Source organism: Coturnix japonica, chromosome 2 (genome assembly GCF_054131305.1).
Source record: "Coturnix japonica strain WE chromosome 2, WE-NBRP24, whole genome shotgun sequence".
NCBI classification, from domain to species: Eukaryota; Metazoa; Chordata; class Aves; order Galliformes; family Phasianidae; genus Coturnix; species Coturnix japonica.
The window spans coordinates 122,817,604-122,837,644 of record NC_140664.1 but is presented as its reverse complement, the minus strand read 5'-3'; the positions used below and the strand labels follow the sequence as shown (position 1 = coordinate 122,837,644).

The 20,041-nt window shown below is 37.0% G+C and overlaps 1 protein-coding gene across 1 annotated transcript in view; it reads left to right on the top strand.

Annotated features, from left to right (window-relative positions):
• Positions 1 to 19,840, top strand: part of NEBL (nebulette) — an 83,496-nt gene extending 63,656 nt beyond the window's left edge. Inside the window, 2 exon segments of the mRNA XM_085538691.1 lie at positions 13,221 to 13,336; positions 18,142 to 19,840. Coding sequence (XP_085394817.1) covers positions 13,221 to 13,336; positions 18,142 to 18,318 — 293 coding nt within the window. The 3' untranslated portion in view covers positions 18,319 to 19,840.
• Positions 19,841 to 20,041: the final 201 nt, after the last annotated feature.

Genomic DNA, 20,041 nt, shown 5'->3' with positions numbered 1-20,041 from the left:
AAATTAATTTGTGTTGTGTGATCCATTGCCAATCATAGAAACCAAGCTGAGCTGGTTAAAGCTGTGTGTGTGTCCTGGTGTAAAGAATGGCGTGATAAAGTGAAGGCTGTAAGTAAAAATTTAATTTGCAGTTTTCTTCAAGCCTGTTGTATATAGCAGGTGAAGAAAGAACATGCTACAACCTGAGGAAATTCTGATTTAGAGTTTGTCAAGTTAGTTAGTCTGACTTAGGTTTTAGGCAAGCAGTTTGTGTCCTGTCTTGTTCAACACCTTAATCAGTGACCTGAGTGAAGGAATAGAGTCCATCCTCAGCAATTTTGGTGATGATACAGAGCTGGGAGGAGTGGCTAGCACACCAGAAGACTGTGCTACCATTCAACAAGACTGAAGAGTTGATCAGGGAGGAACCTGATGCGGTTTAGCAAGAGCAAGTATAGAGTCTTGCACCCAGGGAGGAATAACTGCATCTGTCAATATAGGTTGGGGGCTGAACTGCTGGAGAGGAGCTCTGCAGAGAAGGATCTGGGTGTCCTTTTTGGGAGCAGGTTGGTCTTGGGACAGAAGTGTGCCATTGTAGCCAAGAAGGCCAATGGTATCCTTGGGTGCGTTTAAAAGAGGGTGGTCAGCAGTTTGAGGGAGGTGATCCTCCCCCTCTGCCCTGGTGAGGCCACGTTTAGTATACTACTTCAGTTCTGGGGTCCTCAGTTACAGAAGAGACAGGGATCTCCTAGGAAGAGTCCAGTGGAGGTCCACAGAGATGATAAAGTATCTGGAGCATTTCCCCTGTGAGGAAAGGCTGAGTTACCTGGGTCTGCTCAGCCTGGAGAAAAGATGATTGAGGTGGAATCTGATTAATGTTTATAAATATCTAAAGGGAGGAAGGTAAATGGATGAGGCAGACTCTCTTCTCAGTGGTGTGTAGTGATACAACAAGAAGTAATGGCCAAAAACTTGAACATAGAAAGTTCCATATAAAACATGTGGAAGAACTTTTTTTTTATGGTAAGGGTGATGGAACACTGGAGTAGGCTGCACAGGAAGATTGTGGAGTCTCCTTCTCTGCAGATATTTAAGACCCATACCTCCATGAATATCTTTCAACTTATTGTATCTCTGTGGGGCTTTCTGTTTAGCTCTCTCTTTTTTCTTTTTCAGTTTTTAATTTAAATCAGCAGAAATTTATTTGAGTATTACCAAATTTTGTTTTCAGTTTGAAGGTTTCTAGTTTAAAATGGTCTCCTGCAATAAAAGTATCCTGCAATGGAAGAACTTAGGTTTTTTTTTTTCCTGGTACACTCATTTTTCATTTTAGCTTAATTTTCTTTGTTTGTTTTTCTCCCTTTTTGCTTCTGGCCATCATTTTTTTTGGTGTGTGTGTCTTTTATTTCCTTTTAATGTCTGGTTTCATTGGTGTTCACAGCATATCGTCATTATGTGTATGTTTTTCCTTTCTAATACACCCTTTTTGGTGTATTAAAGTGTTCCTTTATTCGTATTTTTAGTTGTGTATATGTGTAGATGGAGAAAAGTCATAGGTGAGTATCAGTTTTTTACACTGATGTTTTATTAATCTGCTGGGGAAAAAGAAAAAACAATTTTTTTCATAGCTATTTTCTAAATCTTAGTCATTGTCTCAAAACCTTTATATAATCCAATCTGTGGAGGACTGAAGATCAGGTTTGCTGTATTCCCAAAAGCTCATGTCATACATGAAACCTCAATGGAAAGGATTTTTCCTCTAGGAAAGAATTTTCATTTGCTTCCTGATGCATTTCAGAAATGAATGCTAAGCTTCCGTGTATTTGTCTGGAATCGTGGTGTTACTGATTGGTTATATATCCATTCTTTAGGCTTTTCTCCTTTAGAGTTAGTTCTGAAGATTCTGTTCACCTTCTGCTAGAAAAATAATGAAAATTAACATAAGGAGGGCTTGATCTGAGGTTTAAGGTCTTTCTGCCTTTATTCTGATGTAAAGAGTCTTCTGCTAACACCCAGGTCTCTCATTTTTCCTTGACCTGGAAAACTACCTCATTTTACTCACACTGACTATCCACATACACAGATTTCAAGAGTGTGAAATTCCACATGTATCTTGATAGTCTTTAAATTTTTTTATCAACCTTTTTGTTTATGTAGACAGTAGAACACACAGTACGACAGTATTTTCCTGTGGGACACATGTACTTCGTATTTTGAAGTATTTATATAGCTTGAAGTGGGAGTAAAGTAAATGAAAAAAGTGGATCCTGTAATCTCTCTCCCCAGTGGCATGTCCTCCTTGTGTGCTATGAGCCTTCTGAAGAACAGCTTCAGTGCAGCTGCTGTTCTCCCTTCCTTCCTCCCTCCCTTACTCCAGACTGTTGGTTATTTTTATCCTTTCCTCACTAAGGCAGGAACACGCTGTAGACCATTAGAAGTACTATTGTTTGGTCTGTAGTCTGAACATAAACCTACACTGAAGAGATATATTGTTTTCTATCACAGGCAACATTGCTCAGCGTGGCACTGATTATTTTAACACTGATTTCAAAGATGTCTCCTTCTCCCCCTCAGCCACACTATATTTGTAGTTCTTATCTAAATTTTTTTGTTGGTAGGATTTGCTTCAGGCATGGATAGAATCATAGAATCAGTTAGGCTGGAAGAAATCTTCAAGTCTAACCATGATCAGTTCAAACCATGTAACACCAGAAAAACTCAGAGAAAGGAACTATGCTATAACTTCTCCTCCGGTCATTCTGGTCAGAAGGCAAACCATTCTTCTGAAATAGAGTGAAAAACCTCTTCATTTCACATGCTGGATTTGCAGAGATGCTCCCTTGTCTTTGGACTTTGGTCAAGAAGTCTGCTTGTATTACAACTCTTTTGTTGTGCTAATAGATAGAAGAGGAAAGGAAATAGAATTTGATTCATTTCATCTCTATCTCCTTGTCACATTTTGTACCAAAAAACAAAACACAAAACAAAAACAAAAACAAAACAAAAAGCAAAACAACAACAACAACAACAGATCACAGAAAAAAAAACAAAAACACCCGAGCCCTCTGTATATGAGGGTAGAAAAAAATCTCCATTAATAACAGACAAGTCAAAGAAAATACCAGGAAATAGTATCTGACCTCTTTTTATATTTATAGACTTCTGTCTTCCATCTCCAGGTGCACCTGGCAGGAGTGCAGGGCAGAAATCCTTCACCCTTCTTTGCATTCATATTCACTTGCTGAGCTCTGTCATTCTAGGAGGTCAAACAGAATGACACAGCAGTTACATTTCCTCATCTGGCAGCCCAGGAAGAATAGTTCTTTTATGTTAGAAAGCTGAGTCGTTTTTCCATAATGTTGTTCCCTGGAGCCTGGTAATCAAATATGGCATTTAGAGGGAGAAGGGTTGTAGATTTCACAGGACAACTATAGGCTTTAGAAGATATCTTGTCTCCATTCGTATCAACAAGCTGCACTGCTACTGAGGGCAGAACACATCAAAACAGTGACATGGGCACCCTCTTTGTAAAGGTCATATACACACTTGTCCACCAAACTCTTAAACCTGTTTATGAATTTTTATTTTTGTTTTGGTCTAGATGATGCTTTGGTTTTGCCTCTTTTACGTGTCACCCCCCAGCAGGTTTGTTTCCCCTAAACAGTATAGTGGTAAAATATTTTGCTTTTTCAGCTTTAAATATTTCTGTTATGTTTTTGTACAAGTCCTTGGAGTTGAATAATAGCCATCTCTACTACAAGACTATTGTAATTTCTTTGAACTAAACTAAGTACTTCTCTGTGTATGTAATATGGGCGCTAGTACATGTGTATCTCATTGGTACCTATTAATTATATGCTAAGTTAGTTGGAAGAGCACAGGTTTCAGTTAGGAATGAGCTGTATATGTTTTTTGAACATGTGTTAACTTCTAAATAAATTCCTGTGAACAGAAGATTTCTGACAATGCTTAATACGTCACTTAGTCCCCTCTGAATAATCAGTTTCAGACTTTTAAGCCATGTGAGTCTAGGAATCCAGAGCAGCAGTGGGACTTCATGTATGCATTACCTCAAGCTGTCTGTCCTACTCTGCACGATCAGACTCTTAGATAATGTCCTGTGCTTTCATTGAGTGCTTTGTTATTACAGAATATGAAAGAAATTAGTCCAGAAAACTAGATTTCATTCTCTTTCTATGAGGTATTTGTATAACATTGTTTTTTAAGGTAAAACTTGAAACTTCTTATGGAACTCAGTGAAGCTAGATTTTACTATCAGTTAAGTTTTGATTAAGGTTTGATTTAGGGCTGTATGTATAAAACATTAAGACTGAAATTATGATTCAGTTCAAAAGCTCATTTTCCTTCAGTGTGTGCTCACTGAGGATGAGTTAATGTTCCAGGGAGGGCTTTACATTTCACAGTTCAAAAATATTTTGCTTGGATTCCCTCTGCCTGTCTTTAATTCCTATGCTTCTCTCCCACATCTCTGAGAGCTGATAGCATAACAAGGCAATTCCTACACATTTGGGTGGAGGAGAATCCAGAGAAGACCCCATTTTCCATTCCTGTAGTATGGCAGCAGTTCAGGAGATCCTTTTGTTTGCTCCGAGGCTGTCTCAGTTAGATGTTCACTTTTCCGTGAAGCAGTCAGTGAGTGGAAAGTGGAAGGGAAACTGTGTTATGACTCAACAGTTGGAAGTGTGAATGGCTCCCTTGTAAGCAGGCATTTCTGTTGTTCAGACTGCAGCCTTATAGCAGTTTTGATATACTTCTCAGGGTTTCATGCCCAGCAGACAAGAAGTACCATACATAAATATATGTGCAGTCACAGACTAGATGCTGGTGGCTGCTATTGTTCCACCACTTGTCTGGTTATATCTACCATGTAAATTCACAACTGCATAGAACTCAAAGCATGGCTTTCATAAGATGAACTTGTAGGGTTCTTTCCTAATGCAAATGGACAACAGTTGATGTTCAGTACATGTGAATTCAAACTGTAATTGAAGGCATGTGGGTTATGTATCATATTAACATAACCTTCATTTTACTAACTCTTTTCATTTGTGAGTAAGCCTAGGGCAAAAACCTGCTTATTCACATTCACATTCATTCACAGAATGAATTTCATCTTCCCGTATTACTCTGTGACCCTGCTAGGACACAGGATGCCTCAAGCTGGCTTTCAGACATTTTGTGCCTTCATGAATAGAGGAATGTGGTCTTGCATGCAAGGAAAGGAAAAGCATATTGTTCTCTGTTTTCACAGCTGAGACATGTTGCAGTTTAGGTGGAACATCAGCCAAAAGTTGGTTGTAATAAGGTTTACTTGCCAGTGACAGCAAATCCTTGCTGCAATTCATATTCAGAATTCCAGAGCACGATGCCATGTGATTTCATTGTATCCCTGTTGCCTCAGCAGTAGGAAAAAGGGAATTACTGTTATGTATTATGGTACGACAGCTGCTAATACTCATGTAGGCTAAACTTGCTGGACTGTATGACTACCCCTGAAGACTAATTCCTAAATATTATTCCATTTGTTTCTGCTGTAATCCATGTGAACTGAATGGGGGCACTCCTTTTATGAATAAATTCGAATTACTAGACTAGTTCCTAAAATGTATTAAAATGTGGAATATCTATGTAAAAATACATGCAATAGGGCTTATAGAAACAAGTTGAAGACCTTTATCTTTTGGAAGATATAGTCAGAAATATAATTTTCATAAATCAGAATGGAAACCATGTACTATTATGTAATGGAAAAAATGTCTGTGAGTGTCTTTTAATTTGCAATACAGAGATTTGGAACCCTTAGAGAGGCCAGAATAGTTCTCAGAAAAGAGATTGCCCTAAAGAGAAGTGTAATGGAAATGAGATAAGGTAAATGCCTTTATTAATGAATGACTGGACATGCGGACCATGACATACTAGAGAGGCAATTTGCCTCCATCCTTCCATTGGACTAGTGAGTACTTCCCATGTCATCCAGTATATATTATGGACTACTCATACAATTGTGACCAGTATTAATATTATTAATATTCTTTCATGCAAATAAGGAATTTTGGAACAGGTGAAAATTTCGTGTTTATTCTCTGGAGTAACTGACATACGAGATGGCACCTTCTAAAAGGAAAACAAATGACAAAATAAAATACAAGACTCCATGTGGCGTTAGATTATTTTATTCATCCCTCTTAAAGATTTTTTTTTTCCTACATATGCTGAACAGCTACATGTGATTTTCTGTTCTAATTTCCTTCAAAATCCAATTTTAATTTATAAGAACCTCCTGTTAAGAGCTATAAATATGATTCTGCATTCCACACAATAATCTAATTCAGTTTATATTGTGGGTACATACAATTTATGTTTAATTATTGATGGATGATAAAATGGTGTTATAAAATGATTGTGCTTAAAGCAGTCTGTTAGTCTAATCATGACAGTAATAAAAGAGTTTAAAGCATTTTGCATTATCATTTGTAATACGTCAGTAAGTAGTCTTGAGAGTAGAACTGATGATTATTTGTACAATAAATACTTAATGTTAGTTATTTTAAATACAGAATTAAACATTTTGTTGATTTTTTTTTTCCCCAGAGCCATTTTTTTCCCATTTCCATTTTTTCATTTGATGTTTACATAGTCTATTTCTTATATCTTTATAATTTAGGTTGTGGAAACTTCCTAAGGTTGTAATGTTGTGAATTTGCCATGAACTCCAAGTAGTTCAGAGCTTCTAATGAGGTCAAAGAACAGGACAGGTATTTATTAACACCCTGAGTGAATTAGGCCATAATTTCAGGTTTTTATTTCAACAACCTAATTATATCTGGGTTTGATATTCCAATTTACTAATGAATACTGACTCCTGTAATGGATAGTATGCGGACAAACCACTGCTTCTGACAGAGCACCACTGAGAGCGACAAACCTGCTAGCTAGGACATCTGTGAAGGCAGCCTTACTGACAAGCAAAGGGCAAGAAAAAAGGAAAAACAGGGAAAAAAGAAATGAAGGGAAAGCTACAGTATGCACAGGAGAAAATGCCAAGATGTGTTACTCTGTTGTTCTCGACAGTTCTAAAAACAGCACTGTTCTGTATCAGGTCTCAACATCTTCAGTCTTCAGGTTAGTGATTTTTACATGTTTATGCAGTCTGACTTACTCCCAGTAAATTTAACTGCGTTGTGCTACTCTTTCTGTTTCTGAAAGAATAAAACTCTATAAAAGATATGAAAATGGTTTAGAATGAGGCAGAGTACATGTTGCCATTTTCTAGCCTATTTGAGAAGTTATGCTAAACAATTTAACCTCAGAGTTGGATGGAAATTTTTCAGTGTTGTTCATCAGTAGATAGCATTTTAATGCATTTTTTATATACAGGAATGGCTCACCCGTGGTTGATGTCACAATGCCAAAAAATAGTTCATTCAGTTTTGAGATTGTTAAAGTTATATCCTGGCTTTTTTTGTAAATATGAAACCAGCTTTATGTCAAAATGTTTCACTCTGAAGAGTGACATAAGTTATTATAAAGATTGAAGTTGATCAAAATTAAATCTGGATCTTTTGAAATGTTTACCAGAAATTTTCTTCACTCCGTTTTCTCTCTCTCTCTCTCTCTTTTTTTTTTTTTTTTAATTTAAATTTCCTTTTACATGAAACTCTGTGATTTTGTTTTTCTTTCTTTTCCTCCCAGTTTGGGACAGAAACATTTTTGGCAATGAGTTCTGCACTGGAAAATCATTCCTGAGACTTTCCTAATGTTGCCTGTACTGCTGTGCTTTTTGGTTGTTCTGTATATTCCTGTGTCTGCTTTTTTTAAAATTTAAATTGTGTCCCTTAGAATCACAGAATCTTTTGATTGGAAGGGACCGTTAAAGGTTATCTAGTCCAACTTGTCTTTGCTGAACAGGGACACCCACACTGGATCAGGTGCTCAGACCCCTGTCCAGCCTGACCTTGGGTATCTCCAGGTATGGGGCAACCGTGACCTCTTTGGGCACCCTGCACCAGTGCCCCTCATTGCTCTTATTTTAAGAAAATTCTTTATATCCATCTAAATCTCTCCTCTTTCAGTTTGAAACCTTTTCCCTAGAGAATATCCCCTTCTTACTCAGTACTATGGGGATGCTGCAGAGTTTTGTACGTCATGTTTTCACCCTCTCTAACATCTCTGGGAGTCCTTACCAGTTTTTAATGCTAATGGATCAATTAATGTGCCTTTATAATCCAGACCACAGTATGTCTCACCAGAGACAGAATGTCTGTTTGACCTGTTTCTTCAGTATCTTTTCTAATGCCCAGCAACCAACTCATGCTGGCTACATCCAACTTAATCAGGCCTAAACTTCCATTTCAAATACTCTGGTCTTTGATATGAAGAATCTAAAATATACATTGCATGCCATCACACAGAAGCAGTATATGTTAGTTGAGATAGAGTTTGGACCTGAATGTTGTGACATCTGGAGGGTAGCATCTGTGAGAAGCTCAGTTCTTCTGTGATCTGAACTCAGAACTCACACAGAACTGGGGTCTGTGGGAGCTTACCCTGGGACAATGGAGCTGATCTAGCAATTTGCTGCCTTCTGCTGTCTGTGACCTTGAATGCCTGGTCCTGCCTTCTCCCTTGCACTGCGTGTGTTGCTGGTCTGATCCCTTTCTGAACTAAGTGTCCCTTGGTGATCATCACTGCTTTGATGGTGTTTTCTGTTTCATGGGACATAGCTGAATGATTTCTAAGGCAAGAGCAGAAGAAATAAGGAATTGAAAACCATGAGAGAGATATTTTCTCAAGACAGTTATGGCTGCTGTGGATGATAGAACCTGTGGAGAAGAAGGCAGCAGAAAGCAAAACAAAGGAAGGACTTAAATATATGTGGAACAGCTTCATCTGTTTTAGGAGAGTTATTCAGTAGTACAAAGATGCATGATAATGCCATATTCCAGCTTTACTGCTATTTTATGCTCTTCAGAAAATCTGCAGACATAAACCAGTAATAATCATTGACCTTTTTCTTTCTGGTCTGTCGTGCTGCTGTTGTTATTGCAGTGTTTTAGTTAGTTCTTTGCATTCTTCAGAGCTTGGTAGTGATGCCATGAGAAGGGATAACACCAAAGCATGAAGTGAAATAAATGCTTTAAACTGCATGATGCCTGTAAGATTAAGTGAGGGAGTTAATATTTTACATATGATCCAGTAAATGGCACGTACTACAGTAAATGGCAAAAATGCAGTAGTTAATGGAGTGGATACATTGTTGTACTGTGGATTGTCTAAGTTCTTCTATGCAGGAGGATTCAAGAGAGTTTAAGTACAGTGTTGATAAAATATTATATCTTGGAACTTGTCCTTTAAAGAATTTTTCTTTTGAGCATAAACTATTATAAACTTTTTAAAAACCTTGTAGCAGTGTAATGCTGTCTTGATTATCCCTTTCCTATTTCCACAGCCTGACCTTTTTCTTTTATGGTTGTTCTCAGTGCACATCGCTCTCTTCTGTCTGCTGCAGTGCCCTGATACCCACTGTCATTCTCTCAGTTTCTTCTGTTTCTTGGAAGCTTCTTTGTGTTTATCTTTGATTGTGTTCATTCCTTTCCTCTCTTTTCTCCAAGGAAGGAAAGAAACCAAAAATGATAGTAAGCAAAATATGATGAATTCCTTCTAGCAGGTAATTTAAAATAAGTATCTGTCTTAATTCATGAGTTGAGAAAGAAAAAAACAAAAAAGTTTTGATACATCAGAATGCATCTGGTAAAGTCGTAATGCAACAAGAAACTTCCACCTTTACTTTTGGGAGCAATGGTCAGCCCTCACATCCCACACCAATAAATCTGGATTCAGCTAAATGAATTTCATGTTCCAGCACTGTGTTTTATTGTCCCCTTAGGTTAACTAAAACCATTGTTTTTGCTGCTGCTTCAGTCAGTGATGTTATAGAACTTTGTATTTTGGTCTAAGCCAAAAGATAGCAGGTAATTATGGATGATGATGGTGAAGGAAAGTCAAATGCTTTTTTTTCTGCATCATTTAATCTTACTTTGAGTTATTTTTATGTCACTAAAAGAAGCTCACAGCTCCAAACGGATGTCTCTTCTGTTTATTTTGTGCTTCCCAATTGTCTTCCAAATAGACAACTGTCTGAAGATCACTTAACTCTGCTTCTTAAATGTTTTGTTAAAAACTATCATTTGATTTACTTATTTTTTACAGCTCTAATATAGTATTCTTTTCATGGAATGTCTGGAACTATGAAATCATCTTCAACACAGATTTCAAGTATGCTCTCTCAGTGAGACTGATGGGTACTTACTTAAGCTATATGATCCTAGAAATTCCTTCTTTTTGTTCATGTGGAATGTTTTCAGATGCATCCTAGAATCTTCAGTGCTTTGGAAGATTTGTTTTATTTCCCTGGGTTTGTGTTTTCTGTTGTGGCTGGGAAAATTGTGAGCTTTCATACTTTTTGTGAAAATTGTGATACTTTCAGACAGTTTGACAGAATTTTCTCACCTTGTGAGAAGCTGATTGTAAAAGAGGAAAGCACATCTAAGACCCACTGCTGATGATTGTCACAGGGGTGGGAGGCATTGGTTACCCTCCCCAAATAAACATGTCAGCTTGAAAGTTATAATGAAACAGACCATTAGTTAGCCTTAAACTGATGGGACTGATGGTAGGAGTTAAGAAAGATCCATTCTGGGGAAGGAATCAAGAGTCAGCAGTTTCTCCTGGCACCTTCACTTCTTCAGGAAGAAGGAAGGGATGCTCAGGGTAGGGTGTCTGTCTCTGCCAAGGAAAAGCCACAGTCCTTTGCAGCTGCAGAACAATCAGGATGCTTTGTGGTCAGCAGCCAGTGCCTGCTTCAGATACTGCTTCCTATGAAGTGAAAATGTTCAGGCTGTTCTTTGTTTTGAACCCACATGGCCAAATTTACTGCTGGTATGGAGAGATGAGGCTCTGTTGCTTTCTATGAAGCGGCCTATGTTTATGCTGGTGGTGATTTAGATAAAATATATTCATTCTGGCTTGATCAGATTAGATTAAATTATATTTTTCTCTATTTTCTTGTGAAGGACTATATCTGGTCATGTGCAAATATCTTGAAACAACACTGAAACATAAATTATTTGATGAACCGCTCAGGACTATTCAGTTAATGCGTGATAATCCTGTGAGTGTGTTAACAAGCAGCAATTCTCTGATGATTAAACTGCTTTAAAATGTCTTTGTACTCATATGCTATTAGAATGAACTTGGCACTTCTGAAACATCCATTATTCATAATGTTCCAATGTTGCATCTGACTGTGTATCACTTTAATTTCACTCACTTAACAAAGCAATCTATTCATTACAATAGTTTGCAACATATTTTCTAAATCAGAAAAAAATCTGATTAAATATGCAGTGTTACTCATCATGGAAAATACAGTAGAATGAAAAATAGCATCCCAAATCATAATTACATACTTAGTGCATTTGAACATGCCAAGTAAAACTAAATGGATGTCTTAAAAAAAAAAACAACTTTGTTGAATTCAGTGATGCTGTTAGCTGGGGAAGCAGGTTATGTAAAACATTTGCTGAAAGCACAATGCTGACCTTTCTTCTAGAAACATTTCAGCAAATAGTTTCTGGGTGGTCTGTGTTCATCTGTTGTTCTGTTCACTCAGGAAGGGCAGAGTGTTACTGTTGCAGATAGAAATACTTGTTGCATTGTTGCCTATGTATTTTTCTTTTCTTTTTTTTCTTTTTTTTTCCCCCTCTGCGCCTTCTTTATTTGTTCACTCTACAATGGCTGCGTCCTGCAATTCCTTGTCAACTGCATTAAAGCCTATATTAATTTTGCTCCTGCTCAGTTAGCGTGTGATAACTGCTCAGCCCAGCATGCCCAAGAGAAGTATCTCACAAAGCATCAGACTGCTGAGGTGACTTCTGTATGAAAATTTTTCACTCATGGGCTGTATGATCTCAAAATGTTGACTTTTGTCAGAGGAGTTAATAGGGTGCAGGATCAATGAACCACCCTTGAAGTGCATTTTTTTTTTTTTTTTTAAACAATGTAGCCAAATGAGTTTCTGATTCAAGTACTAAAATTTCGATAAATGGCAGTGGAGGTGGACTAATAATCTCCAAAGAAGCCAGAAAAATTTATTCTCAGATCAGTTTCTTGCAAAACATACACAGACATGAGTTGATTAAACTTTTCAACTTAAGATTTTGACAATCACTTCAGTCTTAATTTTGCTTTAAAAATGCTTCCTGGGTCTGTTGGAGAATTAGCAAATATGAACCTATGCTTGTTTCTTAGAGGTCTTGGTCACATGTTTTTAATACATTCTGATTCAATCTGTTGCCAAATTTGGATGTTTGAACAGATAAGAAGGGGTCATAAGCTTTTCTAATAAACAACAGATTTAGGGAGTCCTTGGTTGTATTAACTCTGTCAAAAACTCTTGGTGCAATGAAAGTACAGGTATTAATCATTAACCTATGGATAAGAGAATTCCTAAAATAGAACTGCTAAAGATAATGGGAACAAAATACACGTGGAAAATAAGTAGTTGTGTGGTTAAGAGGAAGATAGTGAAAGAGGTGGACTTGGAAAGATTTAAATAAACTCTGATCTCTATACTTGGCAAAGAATGTTGATGGAATCAGGGTAAACTAAGGAACCCAACTGTGGACTCACAGGTATACCTCTTGTCTCTTGCTTTGCATCAGTTTATCTTTGTTCATAGACCAGTAAGAGATAGTTTGCAGTGAGTTAGGAATTAATCATGGGTATTTCCAGTTAGTACACTTTTGAAATGTTTCAGCACATAGATTTATTTATCATTCTTCCTTTGAAAAAATGGCAGTTTATGGCACATGACATTTAGTGCGTCGTCTATGGCAATATCAATTCTGAGTTAGTGGTACCTAAAGCTTCAGGATACCTATATATATGCATATTAAGCTTTTCTGTCCATTTAACCTTGATAGTGTTTGTGGATATGTTGCTTTGCCTACATTTATGTATAATTCAACATATAGAAAGCCTTATGTTGTGCATGCAAATAATTCTGAATCCACTATTTCATACTAAGGAATTGTTATTTCCAGTGCAAATAACCTACAGATGCTACAAATTTCTAGATGAGGACTTTAAAAACAAAACAAAACAACGACACAAAAACAACAACCCCTCCATTAATGTGTTTCTGTTTCTTTACTATGCAGCCCCTGTTCTCCCTGGGGCATATCAGCAAAGCCAGTCCCAAGGATATGGATACATGCATCAGACCAGTATGTCGTCTATGAGGTCAGTGCATTCACAGCCTCATCCAGCAGGCCTGGTGAGTATTGGATTTAATAACTTATTATGTTTGGCAAGCTACATTATCAAGCATTGTGAAACTTCTTAAATATGAGTGAATTGGTCTCCTGAGCACTACAGTTGGACTACCTGGCTGTCTTAGTCCTAATTGTGATAGTCCAAATGTAAGAGAGGTGTTAAGTGACTGAGGGCAGTAACAAGAACTTTAATGTCAGAATGTGTGATAAAAATGTATTTATGATCTCCAGGAGGCAGAAGAGTATATGTATTTTCTACCTGAGAAAAGTAGTACATGCTTGGATAGTACAAGGTGAGATTTGATGTTACTCTATGTGATGAAATGGAACTCCTAGTGTAGGATGAAAGATCATTTTGTTGATATAAATTTGTTTAAAATTTTTTGCCTTGCTCTTTTTGTACTAGCAGACTTTCTGCCTATCCTTATTACTTATCTTGTATAAAACTAGGTTAGACTCTGTTTTGGAGTGTCCTTTCTAATTCAACAGAATGGTTATGTTCCCACCTGTGTGTGATACAAATTAAGTTAAACAATTGGGGAATTGTAAAAAAGCTTTATCATCAAACCATGGCCACAATCACAGAGTTCCTGATTGTGGTGAATGAGAACATAAAGCTGGAATCAACTTTTAGTTCTGAAAGAAATGTGAAGGAGAACTGAATAGGTATACAGCCTTTTACAGCCTTTTTTTTTTTTTTTCTATGTGGGAAGGGAGGAGCAGGGAGCAGGAGTGTTGAGCATTTTTCTGTTTGAACACTTTACATAAGAATTCATATTTTAGAAGTTATCATATTTTTTGTTATCATATCACTGCATACAGACTTCACAGTGCAGATCTCATCACCTTTTACCATAAGAGTATTAGCTTATTGAACTGTTTTAAATTGGTTCACTACTTCTTTCACTTTGTTTAGAGGTGAAGTATTTAATTCTGAACCAAACCTAAAGGTTGCTAGAGAAATGAAGTTTTGTTTGAGCTGAAAGAATAAATGGCTCCTTTTGACAAGAAGTTGTATTGACTTTAAAACTGGAATTCTATGGTATTTTATGTTATAAAGGTGGTTTGGGGAAGTCTGTTTTCTCAGCTGCTATGGAGCTGAGGGGGCTGACTTGCTGGGAGTTCTAGGATCCAGAAAACTGCATATTTGGGCAAGCCAATAACCTGAGAAACTCTTTGGGTGCCTGCATGACAGCTGTGAGATGATTGTTGCTGGAATCAGTCTTTAAATTTCAAGGGATAGCTCAAGGTACCTTCAGTCAGGAAGCTGACTGGTTTCCCACCCAGAGTAAAAAAAAAAAGTGGGGAAGTTGGAAGCCTGGGCTTTGCCATCAGGATTGCTGGTGAGTGAGAAGCAAAGCAAACAACCTTCAAATGCTGGAATGGAAATGCCTGAAAATCTAGAAATCCACTTAGCAAACCTTATAGCTCTGTGAGTAGGTAGAAAGCTATTATTATTTTTCCTTCTCAAACTGATTTACTGGGTGGGCTGCCTGTAAAAAAAATGTCATTATTTGAGTCAAATTGAGAATAGTCATTTGCCTCTTTTCATAACTGGGAGTATGAACGTAACAAGAAATGGAAGGGAGTGAAGTTAAAGCATTTGAAATATGAAGAATAGACTGAGTCCTTTCAGCAGGATTTCTTATCCCTTTTGTAAACTGATGTTGTTACTTGACATTCTTTTGAGTGATAATAGTTGTTTATAATGGGAAAAAAACAAAACCAGGGAATGTCATGGTTTAAACTGATTTTGTTGCTGTTTGAGTGAATTTCTTTGAAGACAAGAAACCAAACATTTCTGGAGGGAGAAAATCAAGGAGTGCTCTCCCGGTGCTGCCTGATAACTTGGCAGCCTGGTGAGGAAGACAGCCCTAATCTCACCACCCTCGGGGTGACTACTCTGCTCCAAAAGAGCGGTATCTGACAGTTACAAACCTGGTTGACTCTCTTGTCTTTCTGCTGTCACATCAAAAGACTTTTATTTAGCTTATGCAACTTGTCCATACATGCAGGGCAAGTTACACACTTTAAAGTGGCATAAGGGTGTCTCAGAGCCTCTGGTGCAGATATTCACGAAGACTGAAGATTGATGGCAGCCTGTGATCCTAACTCAGTTTTTGAGTAGTTTTCTTTTCCTTTTTTTTTTTTTTCCCTGTATGAATTGTGTTATTTATTATTCTCAGCTTTTGCTGACTTTCTGCAAGCAGTTTTGCATAATGGTTTGAATTAAGTTGTTGCTCAGTGTACAGAATGCTTTGTAACATCTCCCTGAAGGCTTCAGCCAGGCTGTGCTTACCTCTTTGGAAAATAGCAGTGTGTTCTGAAACCTTCAGATGTCTAAAAGTAGTGGGAAAAACAAAATCCACGTTGCAAGTTGGCTTTCCCAGATAACTGCTCTGTATGAAGGCCACTGCAACTGGTGTTGTTCCTGGCAAGGACTCATCCAGAAGATAAGGATAAATTGATGAATGAATTGGAAATATGCATGTGATGTCCCATGTCTGTATGTGAAGCTGGGAATTATGACAGTTAGGCTTCAGCGCTTCATAAGCCCAAAGCTTACTGCTTTTCCTAAGCAGACGCTACAGTTAGACCTTTGGAGGGAGCATATGAGAGCCTTTTCTTAAATCCTCTTTTGCTCTCAGACCTGCTAAACTCACTACTGACAGAGGAATAATTCACTAAAATGCATTTTAAAAATCTCTGCTTTCAGTCCTTTCAGCATTGTAATTCTCAATTATATAGCCCTCACTACATTCTGAAATGATAATTAGGCATTAAAATCTAACAGGATTATTATGGAGATTTCTCCTGACAGCCATTTAGCACCTAATTAGGTGTTAAGGCCATAAATTTAGGTTTCTCAGCAGCATTCAGGGCTCTAAGGATTTTTTCTTAAGTTTAAAATGATCTTGTCTTCACACCTTAGCCACTAAAGGAGACAATAGTAGTATGTTCTACACCATGATGTTCTAAGGAGGAGAGACCATCCATTCTAGCAGAGCAAATTGTCTGATTTTTCCAGTGTATGTTAGTCATATGATACATTTGACCTCTTTTCCTGTCTTTGCCCATTTTGGAGCCATCATAAGAATGGCACAAAGGAAAATTCATTCCCCGTCTCTTGCCACATTTGAACTTATTGCCATACATATGAAATCAGTGCTGGACTATAGTATATGTTATAGTAGCATATCTTCCACTGGTTTTGGAGTTAGTTTCAAGGATCAGTGGAGAGATCATTTGAAATAGTTGGAAAAAATAAGATTCTCAAAGGTAGAGACCATTCCCCAGGGTTGTCTGACCACTAGTTTTCTAGTTGGTGGATCTTTAGGAGTGGTGATAGAACTCTCCCAATTGTTTTCTTTGTTGCTTTATTTATTTATTTATTTATTTATTTATTTTAATATCACCTTCCATGTACCCTTGAAAGTTGTGGAATAAATGCTAAAAACTGTATACCATAGGCTGAAAATCAGTACTGGGCACAGCCAGGACTATGACTTGGGCAGCAACATGAGACAGAGCAAAGAACAATTGCAGCGTAAAATATAAATACAGTTTAGAGTAGGCTTGTCAGACAAGGTAGTGTTCAACCAGAAATTACATCCCCTAATGTTTAATTTGTTGTACCACTGTACATCAATTTAAAACAATGTACAGCAATATAAAATCCAAAAAGTACAATTTCTTGTGTGGAAACGGTTTGAGTTTCCCTGTAGTGTTTATGGTAGATGATCCCCCATGATGAAGAAATGGCCTAGTCACCGTGTGTATGTGTATGTGAAACTCCATCATTTCTAGAAATCATTTTATTAAAAAACAAACTGAAGTACCATTTATCAGCTTGAACTAAAACTAATCCAGCGTTCTATTCCTTAGCTAGGAAAACACAGAAAAAAACCATCTAGATATTTTAACGTATAAAAATGTATATATCTGATAGGGCAATTGGTTACTGTCTATGATGCTTTTGATTTCATTGGAGAGACGGGGAAAGTAGAAGAAAGCATTCTTGGGAATTTAAAAATGAGTAAGCCATAGTATTTTGCAAATTGTCAGTGGAAATAAATGCTCTATTTAGAAAGAAATTGGAAATCTTTGCTTACAGCTGACAGAAGTGTTGAAGAATTTGGCTTAGCCAACTACAGAAATTCTTGTTCTGTTTGTAACAATCTTTTGTCTGAGTATGTAAAAATGAGTATCATAAACAATATTTTTGGAGACTTGAACTTTTTTTTTTTGTTGTTTTCATTAGATAATAAAGATATTTGTAATTCTTGATTTAGAGTAAGAATCCAGTGTGATGAAGGACATTCAAAGAGTTGAAAAAGTTAAGGATCTGTAGTGAAGATATAGAAGCTTTTTGGGAATTGTGCAAACAGGCTGTAGAAACAGGCCACAGCAGGACATAGAAATGTTACTGGGGAATGTGTGAAATGACAGCTGGTATATTTCAAGAGACAGTGAGTAGCCTGATATTTGTTTAGATGAGGGCTTCGAACCATGTAGATTCACAAAAATAATTATTCTGGTACTCAGAAAAAGTGAGTATATTATTTGAATTTTTGACAGGGCAAGAGGTTAGGGTTGTATTGCTTCTATTCAACAGATAATTTGTGTGATTTCTCCCGCTGCCTTATTCCTTCTGTTCTTTTTCTTGCTCTCTCTTTCTTTTTCTTCTTCTTCTTTTTTTTTTTTTTTTTTTTTTTTTTCTTTTTTCCATGTGGGTAAAGAAGGGAGAGGGAAACTATTTCTGCTCAGGCCTGAGACTTTACAGATTTGTTTTTTTTTCCTTCAACAGAGAACATACAGAGCTATGTATGACTACAGTGCTCAAGATGAAGATGAAGTTTCCTTCAGGGATGGTGACTATATCATCAACGTGCAACCAATTGATGATGGCTGGATGTATGGTACTGTTCAGAGAACTGGGAAAACAGGAATGCTTCCAGCAAATTATATTGAGTTTGTTAACTAATTTTTGTCTCTAGTCCTTTGAGCTTTGTTATGATTTACTCAAAATCTAATCTTTTAGAAAAAGTCAGAAGAATCTTTTAAGACCACACGTTCATTACTTTATTGCTACTATGGCAGTCTACATTCTCACTCAGAATCCAGTTTAGAGTCCTTTAAATACGGATGAATAAACAACAAGAGCTTTGAAAACAGCATGGCTTATAATAGTGTTCCCTCAAAATTAAATAAAAAAACCCCAACATATGTGGAAGCCTGATGCTGCTAATCCTATAAAATCAATTAGCTGTAAAGGGAGAATACCTTTTCCCTATATCTCAAGGAGGTTGTTTCTCTTTATAGTAACCGTAAAATTGATTTGCTTCTTATGGGAGATATCTAATGTTTGAGAAGTCAGCATCCTCATAAAAATAAAAACCTTAGCTAGAGAATTCGATCATTTGAAATAATGCCAAGTGATACCTTCATAAAAATAAACAAACTTACTGCCCAGCAGCCTTACAATGAAAAGGTTTATTTTGACAGTAAAAATTTCCCAGCTTTCACCTGCATTTATTCCTGGATTACCTGTTTTATTCTTCACAATGACCTCTTCTATCAGCTTGGCTTGCATCCTAGTCCATCAGTTAGATCCATGCCTGGTTTCATGGTTCTTCAGTATCTTTCCCACAGAAAATTCCTTGCAGAAGTTATCTAGAGTATAAAAGCTATCAAGTCTTCTGTTTCCTTCAAATAATACTTTGCATTTAAATATAAACTTCCATTAGGGCAATGTTACTTCCTTTACTTTCCCCTGTACTGCTGTAAATAGTGTGTGTGAGGTCCTGGTGCTGTGCAATCACACGAAGCATGCAGGCACATCCCTTCATCTTACCACAAGTAACTTGCTTAATGGCTGCCTTGCTAATGAGCTAATGTACCTACCCTGCTGCAGAAATACTTGCACCTCCATTGAAGAGTGGAGAAGAGCTCTGGTTATTGTAGTGCATTTCAGCTCAGTGGCCTATTTCAGTTTCTTCCAAAATTTTTGATGATCTGCCAGTGAGTTGTATGCTTACAAAATGATTAATGAAGGAGAAACATACCTTTCTTTTAACATTTATTCCTTTTCATAACTGAAACTGAAGGAAAAACTAGCAAAAAAAAAAAAAGTTTTTTTAAAAAAAAGTTCATCATACTCTATTCCATTAAGCTTCAGTTTCTGTCGTGAGTGGAAAACGGTAATAATATTCTGCTGACAAACCTTCACTTTTGCTCCATAGTGCCCATTAACGTACGATTGGGAAGTGAAGGAGCCAGGTCTCCATCTGTGATGCTGAGAAGAGAGCATGAAATACCTGGTGACATAACAGACCTGTAAGAAAGGTTGTGTCACAGGCTTGAAACGTAAGGAAGTTCCTCTTCCTTTTAGGGGATGCCAGGAATGTGCTGTGTTCCCTCCCAGATAAAACAATGTGAGGAAGGACAAGGAAATTAGCAGTTCATGTGGGAGCTTATTTATGTGAATGTATACAAACATAAAGAAATAATGAAGAAATAATGTTTTTGCTGATAATGTGATTTATGATATTCAACCATATGAGAAGGAAGTTAATTTGGAGTAGATGTCGTGTTGATCGTGCACTGATGTTCTCCCATTTCTGAAACGGTAAGGGTAGAACTAATTACAGAATTTATAGATAATTTGGTATTTTGTATTTCACAAAATAAGCAAGCCTGCTGTATCT